The sequence below is a fragment of the Sinocyclocheilus grahami genome, unplaced genomic scaffold (assembly GCF_001515645.1).
Source record: "Sinocyclocheilus grahami isolate Dianchi unplaced genomic scaffold, SAMN03320097.WGS_v1.1 scaffold574.1, whole genome shotgun sequence".
Lineage (NCBI taxonomy): Eukaryota > Metazoa > Chordata > Actinopteri > Cypriniformes > Cyprinidae > Sinocyclocheilus > Sinocyclocheilus grahami.
The window spans coordinates 905,144-924,046 of NW_015505753.1; the positions used below are offsets into that span (position 1 = coordinate 905,144).

Below are 18,903 nucleotides of genomic sequence, written 5' to 3' on the forward strand. Positions count from 1 at the left end.
AATAATTCCTACTGGTATCCCAGTCAGCATGTTCTTGACTGTATGTCTCCGAGCTATAGATAATTCATGAGCTTCATTGATGAAGTCTGTGGAAACCATAGAGTTGAGAGCCATTACTGGGCTTCGGTTCAACAAGGTGAAATATCAAAGCAGCAGCTATTCAGTATCAATCAATGTATCTCAATGTGAACCTGAAAGAGGGACAAAGATGAGATTAAAGCATAAATTATGAGAACTGAACACTACAGTAAGTACAAAAAAAGTAAGCTCAACAATATATAAAATGGATTGTAGAATAAATATATTGGGTCATTCCATGTCAACTCAACCAGAGGTCCCCAAACAGGTATGTCCTATTGTTTTATTACAGGGAAACAAGATACATTTCTAACTTCAGCATTACTTATTCTTCACGCATCCCCTTTAAATAAAATAAGTATCAGCTGTATAGAAAATGACCAACATTTGGTTTTCACCCCATGAAAATAGGTAATATACAACAATCTGAATATGGAGCCTCATTGAGATCCTATATCTCTGGGACTGAATGATGTAGGGCCTTGAAAATGATGATTCCAAAAGAAAAGTTTATTAAGAACTAGAATCTAAAATCATACTGCGCTGTGATATCCTCAATACTTCTTGAGTTATAGGCATGCAAACTTTGGAGAAAGAATATTTATGGCACTCAGACATCTGTGTTCACTGCAGTTGATTTGACAGAAGGAAACGAGATACATCTCTAGTGTAGATATACATTATTTGTTCTTCAGACACATTTGGTTTTTGACGATTGTAAAAATGTGTAGTTTAACGATTTATAATGACAGACAGACAGACAGATAGATAATCAGATAGATAGACAGACAGACAGATCGATAGATAGACAGACAATCAGATAGATAGATCGATAGATAGATAGATAGATAGAGAGACAGATAGAAAATCAGATAGACAGACAGATAATCAGATAGATAGACAGACAGACAGATCGATAGATAGATAGACAGACAGATAGAAAGTCAGATAGACAGACAGACAGACAGAGAGATAAACAGGCAGACAGACAGACAGACAGATAAACATAATCAGATAGACAATCAGATAGATAGATAGATAGATAGACAGACAGATAGACAGATAGAAAATCAGATAGATAGAAAATCAGATAGACAGACGGCCGGACGGACAGACAGACAGATAGAAAATCAGATAGACAGACGGACGGACGGACAGACAGACAGATAGATAGACAGACAGACAGATATACAATCAGACAGACAGACAGACAGACAATCAGATAGATAGGTAGATAGACAGACAGACAGACAAACAATCAGATAGATAGACAGACAGACAGACAGACAGACATATATAATCAGATAGGCAGACGGACGGACAGACAGACAGACAGACAGACAGACAGACAGACAGACAGACAGACAGACAGACAGACAGATAGACAGATAGATAGATAGATAGATAGATAGACAGGCAGATAGACAGATAGATAGATAGAAAATCAGATAGATAGAAAATCAGATAGACAGACGGCCGGACGGACAGACAGACAGGTAGATAGACAGACGGATGGACGGACAGACAGACAGACAGATAGATAGACAGACAGACATATATAATCAGATAGACAGACGGACGGACAGACAGACAGACAGACAGATAGACAGACAGACAGACAGACAATCAGACAGATAGGTAGATAGACAGACAGACAGACAATCAGATAGATAGATAGAAAATCAAACAGACAGACAGACACAATCAGACAGACAGACAGACAATCAGATAGATAGATAGATAGACAGACAGACAGACAATCAGACAGACAGACATATATAATCAGATAGACAGACAGACAGACATAGATAATCAGATAGACAGACAGACAGATGGAAAATCAGATAGACAGATAGATAATCAGATAAACAGGCAGACAGACAAATAATCAGATAAACAGGCAGACAGACAGACAGACAGACAGATAGATAATCAGATAGACAGACAGACAGACAGATAGAAAATCAGATAGACAGAAAGACAGACAGATAGAAAATCAGATAGACAGACAGGCAGATAGATAGATAGACAGATAGATAGATAATCAGCTAGATAGATAGACAGACAGACAGACAGACAGACAGACAATCAGAGAGACAGACAGACAGATAGATATATAGATAGATAATCAGATAGATAGATAGACAGACAGACAGAGAGACAATCAGGTAGATAGACAGACAATCAGATAGATATAGATAGATAGATAGATAGATAGATAGATAGATAGATAGATAGATAGATAGATAGATAGATAGATAGATAATCAGACAGACAGACAGACAGATGGAAAATCAGATAGACAGATAGATAGATAATCAGATAAACAGGCAGACAGACAAATAATCAGATCAACAGGCAGACAGACAGACAGACAGATAGATAGATAATCAGATAAACAGGCAGACAGACAAATAATCAGATCAACAGGCAGACAGACAGACAGACAGATAGATAGATAATCAGATAAACAGGCAGACAGACAAATAATCAGATCAACAGGCAGACAGACAGACAGACAGATAGATAGATAAACAGATAGATAGATAGGTGTATATGCAGACAGACAGACAGACAGACAATAGATAGATAGATAGATAGATAGATAGATAGATAATCAGACAGACAGACAGACAGATGGAAAATCAGATAGACAGATAGATAGATAATCAGATAAACAGGCAGACAGACAAATAATCAGATCAACAGGCAGACAGACAGACAGACAGATAGATAGATAATCAGATAGACAGACAGACAGATAGAAAATCAGATAGACAGAAAGACAGACAGATAGATAATCAGATAGACAGACAGACAGACAGATAGACAGATAGATAATCAGCTAGATAGATAGATAAATAGACAGACAGACAGACAGACAGACAGACAGAGATAGATAGAAAATCAGACAGACAGACAGACAGATAGATAATCAGATAGATAGATAGATAGACAGAGAGACAATCAGATAGATAGACAGACAATCAGATAGATAGATAGACAGATAGACAGATAGACAGATAATCAGACAGACAGACAGACAGATGGAAAATCAGATAGACAGATAGATAGATAATCAGATAAACAGGCAGACAGACAAATAATCAGATAAACAGGCAGACAGATAGAAAATCAGATAGACAGAAAGACAGACAGATAGATAATCAGATAGACAGACAGACAGACAGATAGATAGATAGATAGATAATCAGCTAGATAGATAGACAGACAGACAGAGAGACAATCAGATAGATAGACAGACAATCAGATAGATATAGATAGATAGATAGATAATCAGCTAGATAGACAGACAGACAGATAATCAGACAGACAGACATATAGATCGATAGATAGACAGACAGACAGATAGATAGATATAGATAGATAGATAGATAATCAGCTAGATAGACAGACAGACAGATAATCAGACAGACAGACATATAGATCGATAGATAGACAGACAGACAGATAGATAGATAGATAGATAGATAGATAGATAGATAGATAGATAGATAGATAGATAGATAGACAGACAGATATATAGATAGATCAGACAGACAGACAATCAGATAGATAGATAATCAGACAGACAGACAGACAGACAGACATATAGATAGATAGATAGATAGATAGATAGATAGATAGATAGATAGATAGATAGATAGATAGATAGATAGATAGATAGATAAAAAACTATAAAACAGAGATAGATAGATAGATAGATAGATAGATAGATAGATAGATAGATAGATAGATAGATAGATAAAAAACTATAAAACAGACCGAGAGAATGGCAGAATGCCAGACAGACAGACAATCAGATAGATAGATAATCAGACAGACAGACAGACTCTCACCTGCAGTCGCACGTTAAACATCATGGAGGCGATAACATAGAGGTAAGGGAATCTGATTCTGAGTCTCCAGGCGAGATCAAAGAAGATGAGCAGAGTCCTGCTGAGCCCTTTAGAAAACACCCCGTACGAGCCGGACACACGCAGCACTAAATGCGACATAAAATAAATATTAAACTTAATAAAAAATAAAATAAGAAAGGGAATATGTACGAATAATGCAGAGTTCAGATCTAGATCAAATTAGACATTCAGAAAAAAAAAATTGAGATACAAAACTACGCCAAATAATTTCAATCTGCCGTGTTTTCTCTGAAAAACAGGTTATCAGAATAGTAATGCTAGAATAGCAATGTTGTCCTCATTTTGAGCACTACGTGTATTGTTTAGTAATTTCAAACCAATTTTCCTTTTGAATAGACTGTATGGCATCTCTTATCTTATCATAAGGAATATTATTTAATTCATCTGCTACTTCTATTGGCTAAATTTAGTATACATGAATGTAAATATGGGGAAGTAAGCCTTTAGCTTTTAGTTTTAAAGGCAGAGGTTCAAGAATGCCTAAACATGGCAAGTTTGAAAAACAAAAAGCTGTCAAATGTGTTCGCATAAGATCTGAAGTATTACTTGGAAACAATATCTACCTCCAGCAATGTTAAAGCCTTAAAATCGATAACATTGTGTGCATCTTATAATATTGCTTCTTTCCTATAATGTACAGTTGACTGAATGCTCTGTGACCTTTTGCCTGGTTGTTAAAAAGTGCCTTTTGAGGCACCTTTACTTTATATAATGTAATTTATATTACCCCTGGCCGAGTATGTTTGTTGTTGTTGTTTTTTTCATTTTGTTTTGTGATTTTTGTTGTTACTAGGGTTGTATATTGCTGTATACTTGTTGCTAATCCTAATAAAGGAAGAAAAAAAAGAAAAGAAAAAGTGTTTGCATTTGTAAACATTGCCATGTTTTATTTAACTTTATATTTGGATTTTGTATTGTTTATCCTAATGTGTTTGTACCCCTGGCTGTATTTGTAATTCTTTAAAACAAACTAAAATAAATAAATAAAACGAAACTATATAAGTTCAGGGAAAGATGGGCGCTAGCTGGAGGACTTTTATTCTGTAGGGAGCCGAGCGGAAGTGCGCTTGTAAATCTGTCGGAGTCGCTTCCTGTCTTGGGTGGTGGCTTCAAACTTTCTTACTCGACTTCATTCCTCTGTGTGGGAATGAGAGTTGGAAGAAAACTAGTTGTATAAAAGCGGCATACTGTGCAGCTGAAGAAGTGTTGTTGTGAACGGCGTCGTTTGTTCGACTAATCTTGATACAGTTCTCGCGGAGGGAAAGTAAATATCGAGTTAAAGTCATGCAGGCCATCAAGTGTGTGGTCGTCGGGGACGGGTGAGTAACTTTACCGCCTATGACTCTGTACTGACAGTTTCTCACCCTAAACATGACTGGGCTCACTTTGTTTCACTGGCTGTGTCTCGAAAGCCTAGTAACCGCAACATTAAACAGCTTTTTGGCGTCAAAGACGCGCGTGAGCTTCAACGTGACGTCGCGCGCATTATCTGAGGCTCGGAGTGCGTGTGACGTCACAACTAGGTTCTGATGGTCAAACTAACTAAACTAGAAACACTCCTGTGATGCCAGAAGAGTGGCTTATAGGCAGCTCCCTAGGTGTCAAGACAACAGCTCCGTTATAGGGCCCGTAGTGATGTTAGAACTGACCCTCAAACAAACAATTGAACATGAATGGAAACTAAAGCCCATATATTTATGTCTTTAGTGTTTCTATAAACGCGTAGGGCATCTGCATTCAAAACGTGCCGTGGTACTACCATGGTTTTGTGGATTTAGTGCCATAGTATCACCATAACAGGGCTCTACGCTAGGAGCACAGTCAAAAATGTAGGAGCACCTTCTAATCAATAATCCAAAATTTGATCAAAAAATGTGCCTTCCCATTACGAGGTGATATTTGACTCCTTAAAGTGGTTTACAGTGGAATTTAGTTTTGACCTTTTGTAATGGCATTTTTCAAACTTTATTAAAAGTATGTCATCTTTTATGTCAAATTTTTTTTAAATGATATTTTATAAGCTTTTTAAAAGTTCATGGAATAAGAAGAATAAGTTACTAATCAAATGAAATCAGTATTTGTACACAGAAGAACACAAAAGTGGCTTGCCGGTGTATTTTCAGACATTTAATGAGGATCAGAGGTGGTATGAGTGCAGTTAAATCCATAAATTCATGGTAAGATTAATGTTTTAAAAAAATGATGAATATGGAAATATTAAATGAATATTAAAAGAACTGAAAAGATACTTTAAAAATGAAACTAAAACTGCCAGCAGGTGGCGACAAGTCACTGATTTTATCACGGAATCATTCATTCAATTGATTCATTCAAACGGCTGATTCATTCAGGAATGAAGCAAGTGACTTCATTTATGAATGGGTTATCGTGAATCACTGACTCACTAGATTTGTTTAAAAACACAGTTCATTCATAAACGAGACACCGCTGTGTTTGAATGGAGATGCGCAGCGGCCCAGCTGTGACTTTGTTTCAAACCATTTTCAACGACGAAATAGAGCAAAATCAGACAATAGTGTTATAGTCAGACAATGTAAGTCACTTAATATTAGCTTCCATTCATAAATGAAACACCGCTGTGTTTGAATGGAGGAGATGCGCAGCGGCTGAGCTGGGACTTTTTCAAACTATTTTCAACGACGAAATAGAGCAAAATCAGACAATAGTGTTATAGTCAGACAATGTAAGTCACTTAATATTCCAGCTGTGACTTTGTTTCAAACCATTTTCAACGACGAAATAGAGCAAAATCAGACAATAGTGTTATAGTCAGACAATGTAAGTCACTTAATATTAGCTTCTTGTCTATTGAACTGTTGTATTAAATCAGTATCACATTTACAATCTCCCTTAAAAATCATTAAAAGCTGTCACTCATCTTAGCTCATCGTGATCTCACATTTATAATCAATGAAGCTCTCTACCCCGCGCAATGAATCTCTTATTTACACCCTATTCGTGAGATATGTCTGTGATGCATTACTCAACGCTGCAAAAACACGTAGAAACCTTTGAAGCTCCCCTGAGCGCAATCACAAGTATGATGATGATCGGGGTCAGTCGCACTGGTGCTCCTAAATATGTTTTCATAGTCGCACGCAGTAGTTTTCAGTCGCAAATGCAACTGAAATGGTCGCACTGTAGAGCCCTGCGTAATATCAGCCGATGATAAAAAAAACAGTTCATTCGTCCATGCGTTTCTTTCCACATAATTTGCTCAAATCTTGAGTTCTTTGTATTTTAGTTGTTTAGCCAAGTTAATGATTGCAATATTAACGCTTATCTAAGTCACCTAAATATGAGTTTCTCATTGACCAAGCATACACACACAGTCTTAAGTGCTGCATTCGACATATTCATTGGATTTCAGTCGAAATCAGCACTGTCTGTGATCAAGAAACACCCCTACGTCAAACACAGAATGTGAATTTATGATTGTTTTAGCAGACCGAGATAACTTCAAGCTTCAGTAGGTGTACAGTAAGGTCATAGCTGGACTTTGAGCTGTACTTTATAATAAATAGACTGAATCCGTCAGGCGTCGCTCAATCTTTCATAGCTTTTGCTGATTCATGAGTTTGTATGCTGTACTTGATCAGCCAGACAATTAAAATATTTTTTTATGGCTGTCTGTCAGTAGATTAACTCTATAATGTCTACTATTTGATACCTCTAAATTATTAACACAATCAAAAAGAACCAGTTGTAAGGCCTTTTAGGCAAACGATCCACATTCAAGTTGTAATACATGTGCTTTTGATGTGAAATCATAAAGAATAACTTTTAGATTTTTGTAATATTTCAAGATGAACATTTACTGGACTGATGCAACTTTTACTTGATTATCCTTGCATAATGTTTCAGAAAAAAAACATGTTAGATGTGACACATCAGGCTTTTGAGCCTCTAAGCATTAAATAATCTTTCCAAGACATGTTATTGGGAGATACATACATTCTTTTTGGACATCTAAATATCAGCAGCTGCTCCAAATTTCATATTTGTACACGGTTTGGGCCTCTGAACAGATTTGATGTTTTATAGCAATAAAATTATCATCAATACATCATTCCAACATATTATATATTCCATGATACAAAACACATGCAGGTCTAAGAGTTCAATAAACTGTTCCATTTAAAAATATATATATATTGTTACTGTTATTTCATGTGTCATATGACAGGGTTAAAATATTTAATTACAATATTTTTTTTTTCATAGTTATGTTAATGGACACACTTCATCTTAAGAAAAGAAAATGAAACGATATATTTGTGGATGACATTTGATTCATGACAGCATATTTTTATAAAATTTAAAAAAAAATTATTTGCTATTTTTATGAACCGTCAATAAAGAAAAAAGGTTAACAAATGTAACACAGGCCTCTTATTATTTGCCTGCTGATGAAAATTCAAATGGCTTTCAGGAAGGTAAAAAGTACAAAATGTTACGTCACTTTCTGGAAATCTCCTCCCTTATGTGCTAGTCATATGAGAACTGTTTTGACAGACTTCACCAGACCAGTTTTTCAGTGGTTCTGGTTACTGATACTATCTTGTAGCATGCCATGTGTTTATCGTGGTGTGTTTATCTTCTTCATTCCAGAGCTGTGGGTAAAACATGCCTGCTGATCAGCTACACAACCAATGCCTTTCCTGGAGAATACATCCCCACAGTGTGAGTACCTCCGCTTCACGTCGGGGTCCTGATCACTCACTCGAGTTTATGTCACGATGACGCAACAGTGAATACTGAATTTTATATAATTCAAGTTATTATTGTGGATTAGCTTAAAGCGTCCTCTAGGAAAAGTTTGAATTGAATCAAGCTGGTCACTGCAACAATCTTACAATAATCTAGATATTATTCTTATTAATATTCAGACAGGAAAGTCAGAATGGTTAGGCAGCAGTGTAACAGTAAATTACACTATTCTAAAGGGCATTGGTATGAAAGCGAGAGACGACAGAGACATGAAAATAGCACCATCATTTTGCCGGGATAACAGGAAATATACTGAAATATTTTATTTCAGCTGTGATTCGGCCATTCATAATCATGTTTTCCAGAGAGATGTGCAATCAAGTATTCAGTGTAAACATTTAAATAAATCACTGAATTTGGAAACTTCCTTTGGACTGAAACAGTCTCTTGTTTTATTTAAATTCTGCATTTGTTTACAGTCAGCATTTCACACTCAGTTGTCACTGATTAACGTTCAGAACTGCATTGCCTTTCAACTGACAGATTTGATAATTACTCTGCAAATGTGATGGTGGATGGGAAACCAGTGAACCTGGGTCTCTGGGATACAGCAGGTCAGGAGGATTATGACAGACTCCGTCCTCTGTCGTACCCTCAAACGGTAAGAACCGCAGCCAGCCTTTTTAGAAACTAAAGAGAAGTGTCAAACAATGTGTTTCTTTACCAACCATTTTTCAAATGAAAACGTATACAATAACTTACTGTATACATGAAATTGAACGGACACCTTTGCCTTCACATATACATGTGGGCTCAACCTAAAAATCAGAAGAAAAGAAAAAAAAATTATACTTTGAATAACTAAAGGGAACTGTCTCTTTCCATGAAAGTGGACATCAATCTTGTTTGTCCACTTGCCAAGTTAAGGTCTCAGTTATCCTTCTCTTCTTGCTATTGTTTTTTTGTAGCTCACCTTTAGGCTGCTACTAAAATTGTTATGGCAGGTTTACTGTACTACCTTTTGAATGATCTTTGAGGTTGCAATAAATGAATGATTTACATTAGCTTTATATTGGTAATGCATACAGCCATACATGTTTGGACTATGAACTAATAGTGACTATATATAGCGACTCTGTAGTCAACAGGGTTTGCACTATAACGATTAGTCATGGATTAATTTTCTCCTGTCTGTTTTTCTGAATATAATTGTGTTTTATCATATACATTGTCACTTTTAACATTTCTTCAGATAACAGTCTGAGACATTGCTGGTAGACAAGCAAAGCTATGAGCCACTGCATAAAATGTACCACATATGAATGGTGCAGAGTGGATGTAAATAGTGGAAATGCACCTGTAAATCTCCATTGGTACATCATAAATGCTTTTGTCCCATAGGACGTGTTTCTCATCTGCTTCTCCCTTGTGAGCCCTGCCTCTTTTGAGAATGTTCGTGCAAAGGTAAGTACTTTTCAAAGTAGAAATAATTATTTCAGGTTTAGCACAGTGCATGCAGGACTGAAACCGCATGTCTATTTCTTACTCGTGCTGGTTGTTTTGGTCATTTTGAAATGTGTTGTGTGTTCAGTGGTATCCAGAAGTGAGACACCACTGTCCAAACACTCCAATCATCCTGGTAGGAACCAAGCTTGATCTGAGAGATGACAAGGACACCATTGAGAAACTGAAGGAGAAGAAGCTCACTCCCATCACCTATCCTCAAGGCCTGGCCATGGCCAAAGAGATCGGTAGGTGGAACCATGGCATGTTTAAAAATCTCATGAAAACATGTCCATTAATAAGTTATTTAATAAATGTAACAAATCTTTCACTTTAAAACCGCATTTTAAAGCAGTTGTTTTTCTTTATCCAATCAAGTTGTATATATACCTTTAGAATTATGCATTTAATATTTGCGTTTTCAAATGATTTTAGATGTAATTGTAACTGATTCCTTCATGTAGTTTTCCATACATTTGGGCTCAAGCTAAAAATCTGAAGAAAAGAAAAAACTAATTATACTTTGCATAACAAAAGTGAACCCTAATTTTAGGTTTTACTTTCATTAAAGCAATAAGCCCCAAGAAGCCGTGGTTTACAGTGAATTTATAACAGCTAAGGGGCGTTGTTAAAACCCCCTTAGCTGTTATAAATTCACTGTAAACCACGGCTTCACAGGGCTTATTGCTTTTATAAAACAGTTATTCCATATACGTAGTAAGATTTCACAAAATAAAACGGCAAATAAAGTGTAATGATATAAATAAAAACAGTATTCTTCCACCAAACAATATAGATCCTCAGAAACGGTTGTGGTTCCAACAAAGTGGTTGCCGAGCATAAGTAAACAAAGGGGTATGTTTGTAGAGTAATTTACAACAGCTTCGAACGTGCGCTCAACCAATCAGAATCAAGGACCGGAACTATACGTTTTATAATACATGTTTATTTTCAGTGGACCTGATTATTTTCAGAGTCTTATTAGACTTAGAATTTTTTTTGTTTAAAAATATTGAACCGTACAAGTGAATGCTTTTCGTGAGTTTATTATTACTTTTATATAGATTAAAGGTGTTAAGCCCAAAGGGATACTTGCGGTTTTCACAGTAGAAAGTGAAACTAAAGAGATGGAACAACAGCAGAATACTGATAGTGCACAAACAACAGATTCCCACATTGACGAGCACCTGTTTTGAGAGGGTTATGAGAGAGCTTTTCTTTAAAAGTGTACAATTATATTTTTTCAGTCATAACCTTTGGAGAAAAATAGCGCAGACATTGGACAACTATAAACTACAACACAAGCTTTACACTATACAAGTGCACAGACTTATAAATGTTCCACTTTACTCAGTTTTATAATACATGTTTATTTTCAGTGGACCTGATTATTTTCAGAGTCTTATTAGACTTAGAATTTTTTTGTTTAAAAATATTGAACCGTACAAGTGAATGCTTGTCGTGAGTTTATTATTACTTTTATATAGATTAAAGGTGTTAAGCCCAAAGGGATACTTGCGGTTTTCACAGTAGAAAGTGAAACTAAAGAGATGGAACAACAGCAGAATACTGATAGTGCACAAACAACAGATTCCCACATTGACGAGCACCTGTTTTGAGAGGGTTATGAGAGAGCTTTTCTTTAAAAGTGTACAATTATATTTTTTCAGTCATAACCTTTGGAGAAAAATAGCGCAGACATTGGACAACTATAAACTACAACACAAGCTTTACACTATACAAGTGCACAGACTTATAAATGTTCCACTTTACTCAGTAATGCGGACACTATTTAGTGTTTTTATGACGAGGCTTTCTGATTGGAATTCAGTATTTTCTCACACAAATCATGCTTATGTTAAAAATGGAATGGTTTGGGCTAAAAAGCTCTTGTCTTTTTATTTCGCAGGGGCTGTCAAGTATCTGGAGTGCTCAGCGCTCACGCAGCGCGGCCTTAAGACGGTGTTTGACGAGGCCATCCGGGCCGTGCTCTGCCCTCCCCCTGTCAAGAAGAGGAAGAGGAAATGCCTGCTGCTCTAGAGTTCTGAGGAAAGATTGCTGTGATCCAAACTGTATTTCTAAGGGGAGAAGTTAGAAATGAGACCATGTTTTCATTTTTCACTCCCTCCATTGTAATTACCAGTACAACTTTATACCCTCACAAAACTTTTATCAATATTATCAATAGTTGTAGTGAAAAATCGATCCCCAACCCATCTCCCTTAGACAGACACATACTATTGGACGACCTGCGGCCTTTGACTAATGGATATTAACTTTTAGATGGTTAACAATGTCTTGAAGTTGGTTCCTTCCATTGAGAACCCGTAAAGTTTGTTTACAGTCTTTGCTTGAAAGAAATGAAGATCTTGCCAAATAGCACTACATTAAGACGGGGCGGCCCTGCATACACCACATTTGTTGCTTTTTACCCCCTAAAGGTCTGCAACCATTTGGCAAACCAGAGCTAACTGTTGGCTACTGTGAAGCAAATGTGATGTGATATTTTTGAAAGTTTTACAGTGAAGTCAGCTTACCTCACACATGAAACATGAGGTTCTGTTAATGGAAGGATGAGGCGTCCGAACAGATTTTTATACTTCTTCATTTTGAAGTTATGTGCACACTATTTGCCATTTGTTTTGAGGGGGGTTATACTGTAATTTACGGCCACACTAATTATGCACAAAAACATGTCCAAGCCACATTTCACTCCTAAATTTGAGAAAACGTCATATTTTGCATTAAAAGAATGAAGCCTGTTTTTAGGACCATTTTCATCAATTAAATCTCCCTTATTACAATAGATTTTTTTTAAAAAGTATTTTCAAAAAACATATATATATATGTAATGATCCTAAAAATAGACTTTATTTTGTGTAATCAAAGTATAATCTCCATCTTTTAAGGTGAAACATGGCCAGGAAATTCGTGTTTTGTTGGTCCCAGTATGTCAAAAGCTCTCACAATTACCTGTATTGATACCTCCAAATATTTCCAGTCCCCAAATATCAGCGTCCTGCTTAGATGTTCAACAACAGCTTTTTAAAATATCTAATGGATCACACGGGACATTTAGTGTCAATCTTAATTTAGCGGTATATGAACACCTTGATGCTCTTTGGGCATTTATAATACACCCTCTACAGCCATATATATATATATTATTTTTTTGTTAACACATTTTTAGAAACTTTCTTCTTTTTGACACTTTTTATATTTGCTAATGTTACAAAAAGCAACAGACTACTGTCAACAGCGTACACTACAGGAATGAAGTAAATCTTCTCGATGCGGTTTATTCCCCTTATCGTTAATCACTTTTAATTAACATTTTACTTCTTACTGTCCTAGTAACATGTAACTGTCAAATGTGTTTATTTCCTGAAATCGATTGGTTGTCTTATTGATTCGAACAGCACATCATGTACAAGGTATTCTGACATTTAACACGATTGCATACTTACTTGAACTGTCCTGAGGCACAAATACAGAATGCGCATCATTTGTGATCACCCTATCGAGCGATTTCTATCTGCAGTTATAGCCAGATTGTAACCCTGTTTTTAGGGCTATTCACGATGAGTCACTTGTTTTACAGAGATAATAAAATACAATAAATTTAGATTAAACCCTAAAACATTTGTTTTGTTTCAATTATACTCCTTATGAAGCCCTGCCCTTTTCAGAGCTGCATTCATTCCCTGTTTGTATTTCCACTTGAGCAGTGAATTACTGGTTAAGTCTAGAAGGGATACAGCTATGGCTACTGGGCATTCGCACATCAATATAACCTACATTTTGTCACACTGAACGATGATAATTACTCTATTTACATAATTGTAAGAGGCAGGTTTAGGGTTGTGGTAGGTGTAGACATTAATAAAACAATCTAATAGGTAGAAAATGTAATTTATTGTTGGTTTCTGTCAAAAGCGATGCTATAGACCGCTACCGCAAAAACGAAGGTTCAAAGACAAAATTCTTAAGATGGCTGCACACTTGTTTCTCTGGCGCATAATGGTTGGATATGAAAAAGTGGAAGGCTTTTATGCACAACCCGTTTAACCTAAATCATGTGACACTGCTTAATAAAACTGTATATTCAATTTTAAAAAACGGGTGGGTGACTTTATTTTAGCCTTCAGTAGTTGATGGGGAAGTCGTGGCCTAATGGTTAGAGAGTTGGACTCATAACCCAAAGGTTATGAGTCCATAACCTTTGGGTCCTGCCAGACCTGAGTTCAAGTCTCAGGTCCGGCAGGAATTGTAGGTGGGGTGAGTGAATGTACAGCGCGCTCTCCCACCTTCAATACTGAGGCAATACTTGAGCAAGCAAACCCCCAACTGCTCCCTGGGCGCCGCAATGGCTGCCCACTGCTCCGGGTGTGTTCACTGCTGTGTGTGTGCACTTTGGATGGGTTAAATGCAGAGCACTAATTCCTAGTATGGACCATACATCACATCACACTTGATTAGATTGTACGGTTGGTGCAGGACCCCCAAAAGTGTGATTTGCAAACTTGCCACATGACTGGCGCCAGCAACATAAGAACATACAGTCTCAAACCCTTAATTAATGGCTATCCTGAGTGTTGAGGTCAAAGACAGTGAGGAATTTGACAGTGAAGTTTGGCAACCTTTTATTCACTATGTTGTGCACAGTTGATTCTGCTGTTTGTAACCAAAATAATATGGCAATGAATACATTACACCGTTCAATTCTGTACAGTTCAAGTCGAGAGAGTGGAGCTGTTAGTTGACGTTTCCGTCCACGTGTCGTAATAATGTCCCTGATGTTGTCTGTATGCTACAAATAGACATAAAAAAAAATCACATTTCAGACATCAGACCTTGTCCTCGCAATTACAAATCTATTCAACGATACAGCAGCCTTACCATTCCACTAACTCTGCTCCGATTATTTCATGAATGTGATACTTCATCTGGAATTTGACCTGCGAAGTTGTGCGGCGTCCTTCCAATTCCGTCTTGAGGACTTCACCGTATTTGGATTTCTTGACCATGCCGAGAACAGCTTTGCGTCCTGTTGGGAAAAAGAGACCAGATATTAAACCGTACCAAATGGAAACCCACTGCATGTGTGTCTTAACGTTAAAAACCCACCCTTAATGAAGTACTTAATGAATTTGCCAGAGTTTGGGATTGAAAGCCACCAGCTGCCCGCATCCCTCACAGTGAGGACGCCCGATTTCACCAGCTGCCTGCATCCAAACGCATCTTCAAATAAGCACCAGAGACAGTGAAAAACATATTAACATCTGTGTCCTTATCCTTACGTTATCTCCGAGTCTGTAAAGAGGAACTCTTTAAGCATTTTCTCCTTGTTGAAACTCAAATCGGAGCAGCTGGGAATTAGTTTGGCCAGAAATTTCTCTACAGTTCCCAGCGTTCCTCTGCCAGCTTCCCCCTGCAGGACTTTGGCTCTGTAATCTTCTGCAAACACTAAAGCGAAGGCCTCGGAGTCGAACCCCAGCTGGAACATCAACAGCTCGCCGTTTTCCCTCAACTCATTCTGACGAGGAAAGAGAGAAGACCAGAGCTTCGGAATGCGTTACGGTTATTATAAAAACGATCTGGCACACTTCGCCAAGATGAATATTTGTAGGTAGGCCTAAAACAATCTGATCTTACCACCTGCTTGTCCACTGCGGTTTTGTCGTTGTGTAAACTGTAGAGCTGGTGTTTTAAGACCACTGGTGGGAGGCTGTCGTTGAAGAGCTTGCGTGAAAACAGTGTCATGAGGTACTGCAAGCTTGACCTGATATCAGCTGCTCCATCTGCTGAACAAACGCCATACAGCATGGGTATTCTCCAACTCTGATGGGACCCCAGCATTTGTGTATGGATTTGTAGCAGTTACATATTGTATAGTGTAACATTTAAAGCCTGTATTGTGTAGCATGTGTATAGTAATATATATTAATATAGTGCTGTCAAACGATCGATAATCGCATCCAAAATAAAAGGTTTTTTTACATAATATGTGTGTGTGTACTGTGTATATTTATGATGTATATATAAATACAAACACATACAGTATATTTATATATTAGATATATATTTTTAATATACAAATTTTCTTAAATATATACGTGCTTGTGAGTGTATTTATATATATATATATATATAAAAATACACTCACAAGCACGTATATATTTAAGAAAATTTGTATATTAAAAATATATATCTAATATATAAATATACTGTATGTGTTTGTATTTATATATACATCATAAATATACACAGTACACACACATATATTATGCAAACAAAAACTTTTATTTTGGATGCGATTAATCGTTTGGCAGCACTAATATATACATGCCTTATGGTCTTAGCAAAGCCATTAAAACAATCATTATACTGACGTACAGACTGATACACGTTCGTACATTTTATTTTAATTGCACCTAATGTGGTAAAGACTAAACATCAGCTTTGTGCTGGTTTAACTTTAATTAATATTGTATTTTTGTTTAATCCATATATATATATATATATATATATATATATAATGTGTAGAGACAACTATATACTACTGTTCAAAACGTTTAGGCTCGGTAAGATTTTTCTTTTTGAAAGATATTCATACTTCTATTCAGCAAGGATTCATTAAAGTAAATTGACAGTAAAGACAATGTTACAAAAGATTTCAGTTTCTAATAAAACACTGTTCTTTTGAAATGTCTATACATCAAAGAATCCTGAAATTAGATAGATAGATAGATAATACAGTGTACATAATCGGAGAATGATAACGTCAAAAAATAAATCATAGCATGCATACGTTTAATATTAAAATTTTGCATTTATCAATTATTTATTCATTGGTTTTGGATGAATCTTAGCAGAAATATTAATCTTATGATAATAAATCTCGAGACAACTTAAGTATTATTTAAAGGAGGACTTTTTAAATGGTACGTCTACTTTATACTGCGCCGTCTCAATCTAATACATGAATGTCAAGTGTGTTTTTTGGTTTTAAAGGCAACATGAGGGTAACGTTCAATTATAGAGCAGAAATAAGGTCTTACCTTGACTGTCTCCGGTAACGCTGTCAGCTGCACATCTGCGTCTCTTCGTTAAACAGAAGGTGTCTGCGATCAGGGCTCTTTTTCGGTTCATCTCTTACTGATTTTAAGCACTGCCACTCCTTTATTTAACTGTTTTCCTCATGTAACGTTACCTAGCTTGTATGCTAGCTGAGAACAGCGCAAGATGTTTATATATTTAACATTTCCCTGCCGAAGCGACAGAGAAACACAGTTTTTGTTTTCAGAAATATATATATTTTTATAAGTGCTACTCTTTTAACTCTTGGGTTTAAATGTTTGTTGACAGTTCATCAACAGCTGACTGCGACTCTTCTTCTTCTTCTTCTTATTTTTCTTCTTCTTCGTCTTCTTCTTCTTTTTCTTCTTCTTCGTTGTTTTCCGGATGAACTGCACGCCTCGGCTGCTCTCTGGCGGTCTGCATTAAAACAACACGCAAGCGCCATTCAAGAAGAAGGACGTTTATTGTCATCTAAAACGCAGATCTACAATATCTCACTGGGAAATTGCTAGGCATCTTATACAAAAATCTTAATAACTCTGTTTTATTTGTATAGGCCTAGAAGGGGGGTTTAAAACAACTTGTGTAGGCCTACTTGGTGCCACAAAACCTTGTCCTCACAGCCAGGGGCAAAATGAGCCAGCACTTTTTTTGACATACTCTCACAAAAATCAATGTCATGTGGTCACAGATAAATTCATATTTTAAATACTGAACAGACTGATTTTTTTTATTTTTATGATTAATAACTTTTTATTTGCAAGAGTCTACATTTAGAGGTTCAAAACGTTACCATAACAGATAGATTAACATTATAAACAACACCTGCAGGAATGACCTGGAATGCTACACTGCAGTGTTGTTCGCAGTATTCATTTGCGATAACATAGCAAGAACTATTGGAACACAGCACCCATTTTAATTATTTCATTTAACTATTTGAAAATAAGTTAAAACAAGGTTATCTAATGCTATTAATAATGACAAGTAAATAATACATTAAAACATCAGCATGTATCATTTAAATCTTTTTTTCAGTTAAGTAATCATTGCATTAAAAAAGATTAAAGGGGTCATATGATGTTGCTAAAAAGAACATTATTTGGTGTATTTGGTGTAATGCAATGTGTTTATGTGGTTTAAGGTAAAAAAAAGATGCTTTTGAAAACTTTTAATGCGACGGAAACTTTATTTGACGTGATCAAAGTTTAATAAAAAATTGTAAGTTAGGCCTATTCATTGTAATGATTTCATTCCCATGGTTATTCAAACAAGGAATAAATTATTTAGAAAAAGCGAGCAAAGAACACAACGGAGCTTGTTGAAATTCCGAATCAGTGAAACCATTGCGTCGCAAAATTATTCACTGTTTCGAAGCGCTCCAATCGGAGCGTGTATCGTAAATCATTTGATCGGGACGTCGGAGCGTGTTTGCAGAAAGTTTTTATTAAATATAATTATATAAGAAGAAAATATAAGTGGCAGGGATGCATAGACCAGAGGGAGGGAAATCCCCCCCCCCCCCCCCCCCCCCCCCCCCACCACCCCCCCGCATATTTTTTAATATTTT

At 36.3% G+C, this 18,903-nt stretch overlaps 2 protein-coding genes across 4 annotated transcripts; one reads left to right on the plus strand and one right to left on the minus strand.

The window, feature by feature from the left end:
• The first annotated feature begins 5,064 nt into the window (after positions 1 to 5,064).
• LOC107556616 (ras-related C3 botulinum toxin substrate 1) lies at positions 5,065 to 13,453 on the plus strand. The gene is made up of 6 exons (XM_016239754.1): positions 5,065 to 5,338; positions 8,652 to 8,723; positions 9,294 to 9,411; positions 10,152 to 10,214; positions 10,342 to 10,501; positions 12,163 to 13,453. The coding sequence occupies exons 1-6, from the start codon at positions 5,304 to 5,306 to the stop codon at positions 12,291 to 12,293; spliced, it is 579 nt and encodes a 192-aa protein (XP_016095240.1). The 5' UTR covers positions 5,065 to 5,303; the 3' UTR covers positions 12,294 to 13,453.
• Positions 13,454 to 14,712: 1,259 nt separating this feature from the next.
• LOC107556615 (serine/threonine-protein kinase 19) lies at positions 14,713 to 17,653 on the minus strand. Of its 3 annotated transcripts, XM_016239753.1 has the most exons (7): positions 17,315 to 17,653; positions 15,909 to 16,054; positions 15,554 to 15,789; positions 15,381 to 15,478; positions 15,153 to 15,300; positions 14,983 to 15,063; positions 14,713 to 14,913 (listed from the first exon to the last, which is right to left on the minus strand). In XM_016239753.1, exons 1-6 carry the CDS (start codon positions 17,403 to 17,405, stop codon positions 15,009 to 15,011), a joined length of 774 nt encoding a protein of 257 aa, XP_016095239.1. In that variant the 5' UTR covers positions 17,406 to 17,653; the 3' UTR covers positions 14,713 to 14,913; positions 14,983 to 15,008. The 3 variants fall into 3 exon arrangements, with proteins under 3 accessions (XP_016095239.1, XP_016095238.1, XP_016095237.1); XM_016239752.1 differs by having other exon boundaries at positions 14,728 to 15,063; XM_016239751.1 differs by having other exon boundaries at positions 14,728 to 15,063; positions 15,909 to 16,057.
• Positions 17,654 to 18,903: the final 1,250 nt, after the last annotated feature.

Excerpts from the sequence above, each read along its gene's own strand:
- LOC107556615 (XM_016239751.1), bottom strand. The coding sequence starts at position 17,405 with ATGAACCGAAAAAGAGCCCTGATCGCAGACACCTTCTGTTTAACGAAG. Across the intron at positions 16,058-17,314 it reads CGTTACCGGAGACAGTCAAG|CAGATGGAGCAGCTGATATC; the intron begins GTAAGACCTTAT and ends GCGTTTGTTCAG. Across the intron at positions 15,790-15,908 it reads CCGCAGTGGACAAGCAGGTG|AATGAGTTGAGGGAAAACGG; the intron begins GTAAGATCAGAT and ends TTTCCTCGTCAG.
- LOC107556616 (XM_016239754.1), top strand. The coding sequence starts at position 5,304 with ATGCAGGCCATCAAGTGTGTGGTCGTCGGGGACGG. Across the intron at positions 5,339-8,651 it reads TGTGTGGTCGTCGGGGACGG|AGCTGTGGGTAAAACATGCC; the intron begins GTGAGTAACTTT and ends TCTTCATTCCAG. Across the intron at positions 9,412-10,151 it reads CTCTGTCGTACCCTCAAACG|GACGTGTTTCTCATCTGCTT; the intron begins GTAAGAACCGCA and ends TTTGTCCCATAG.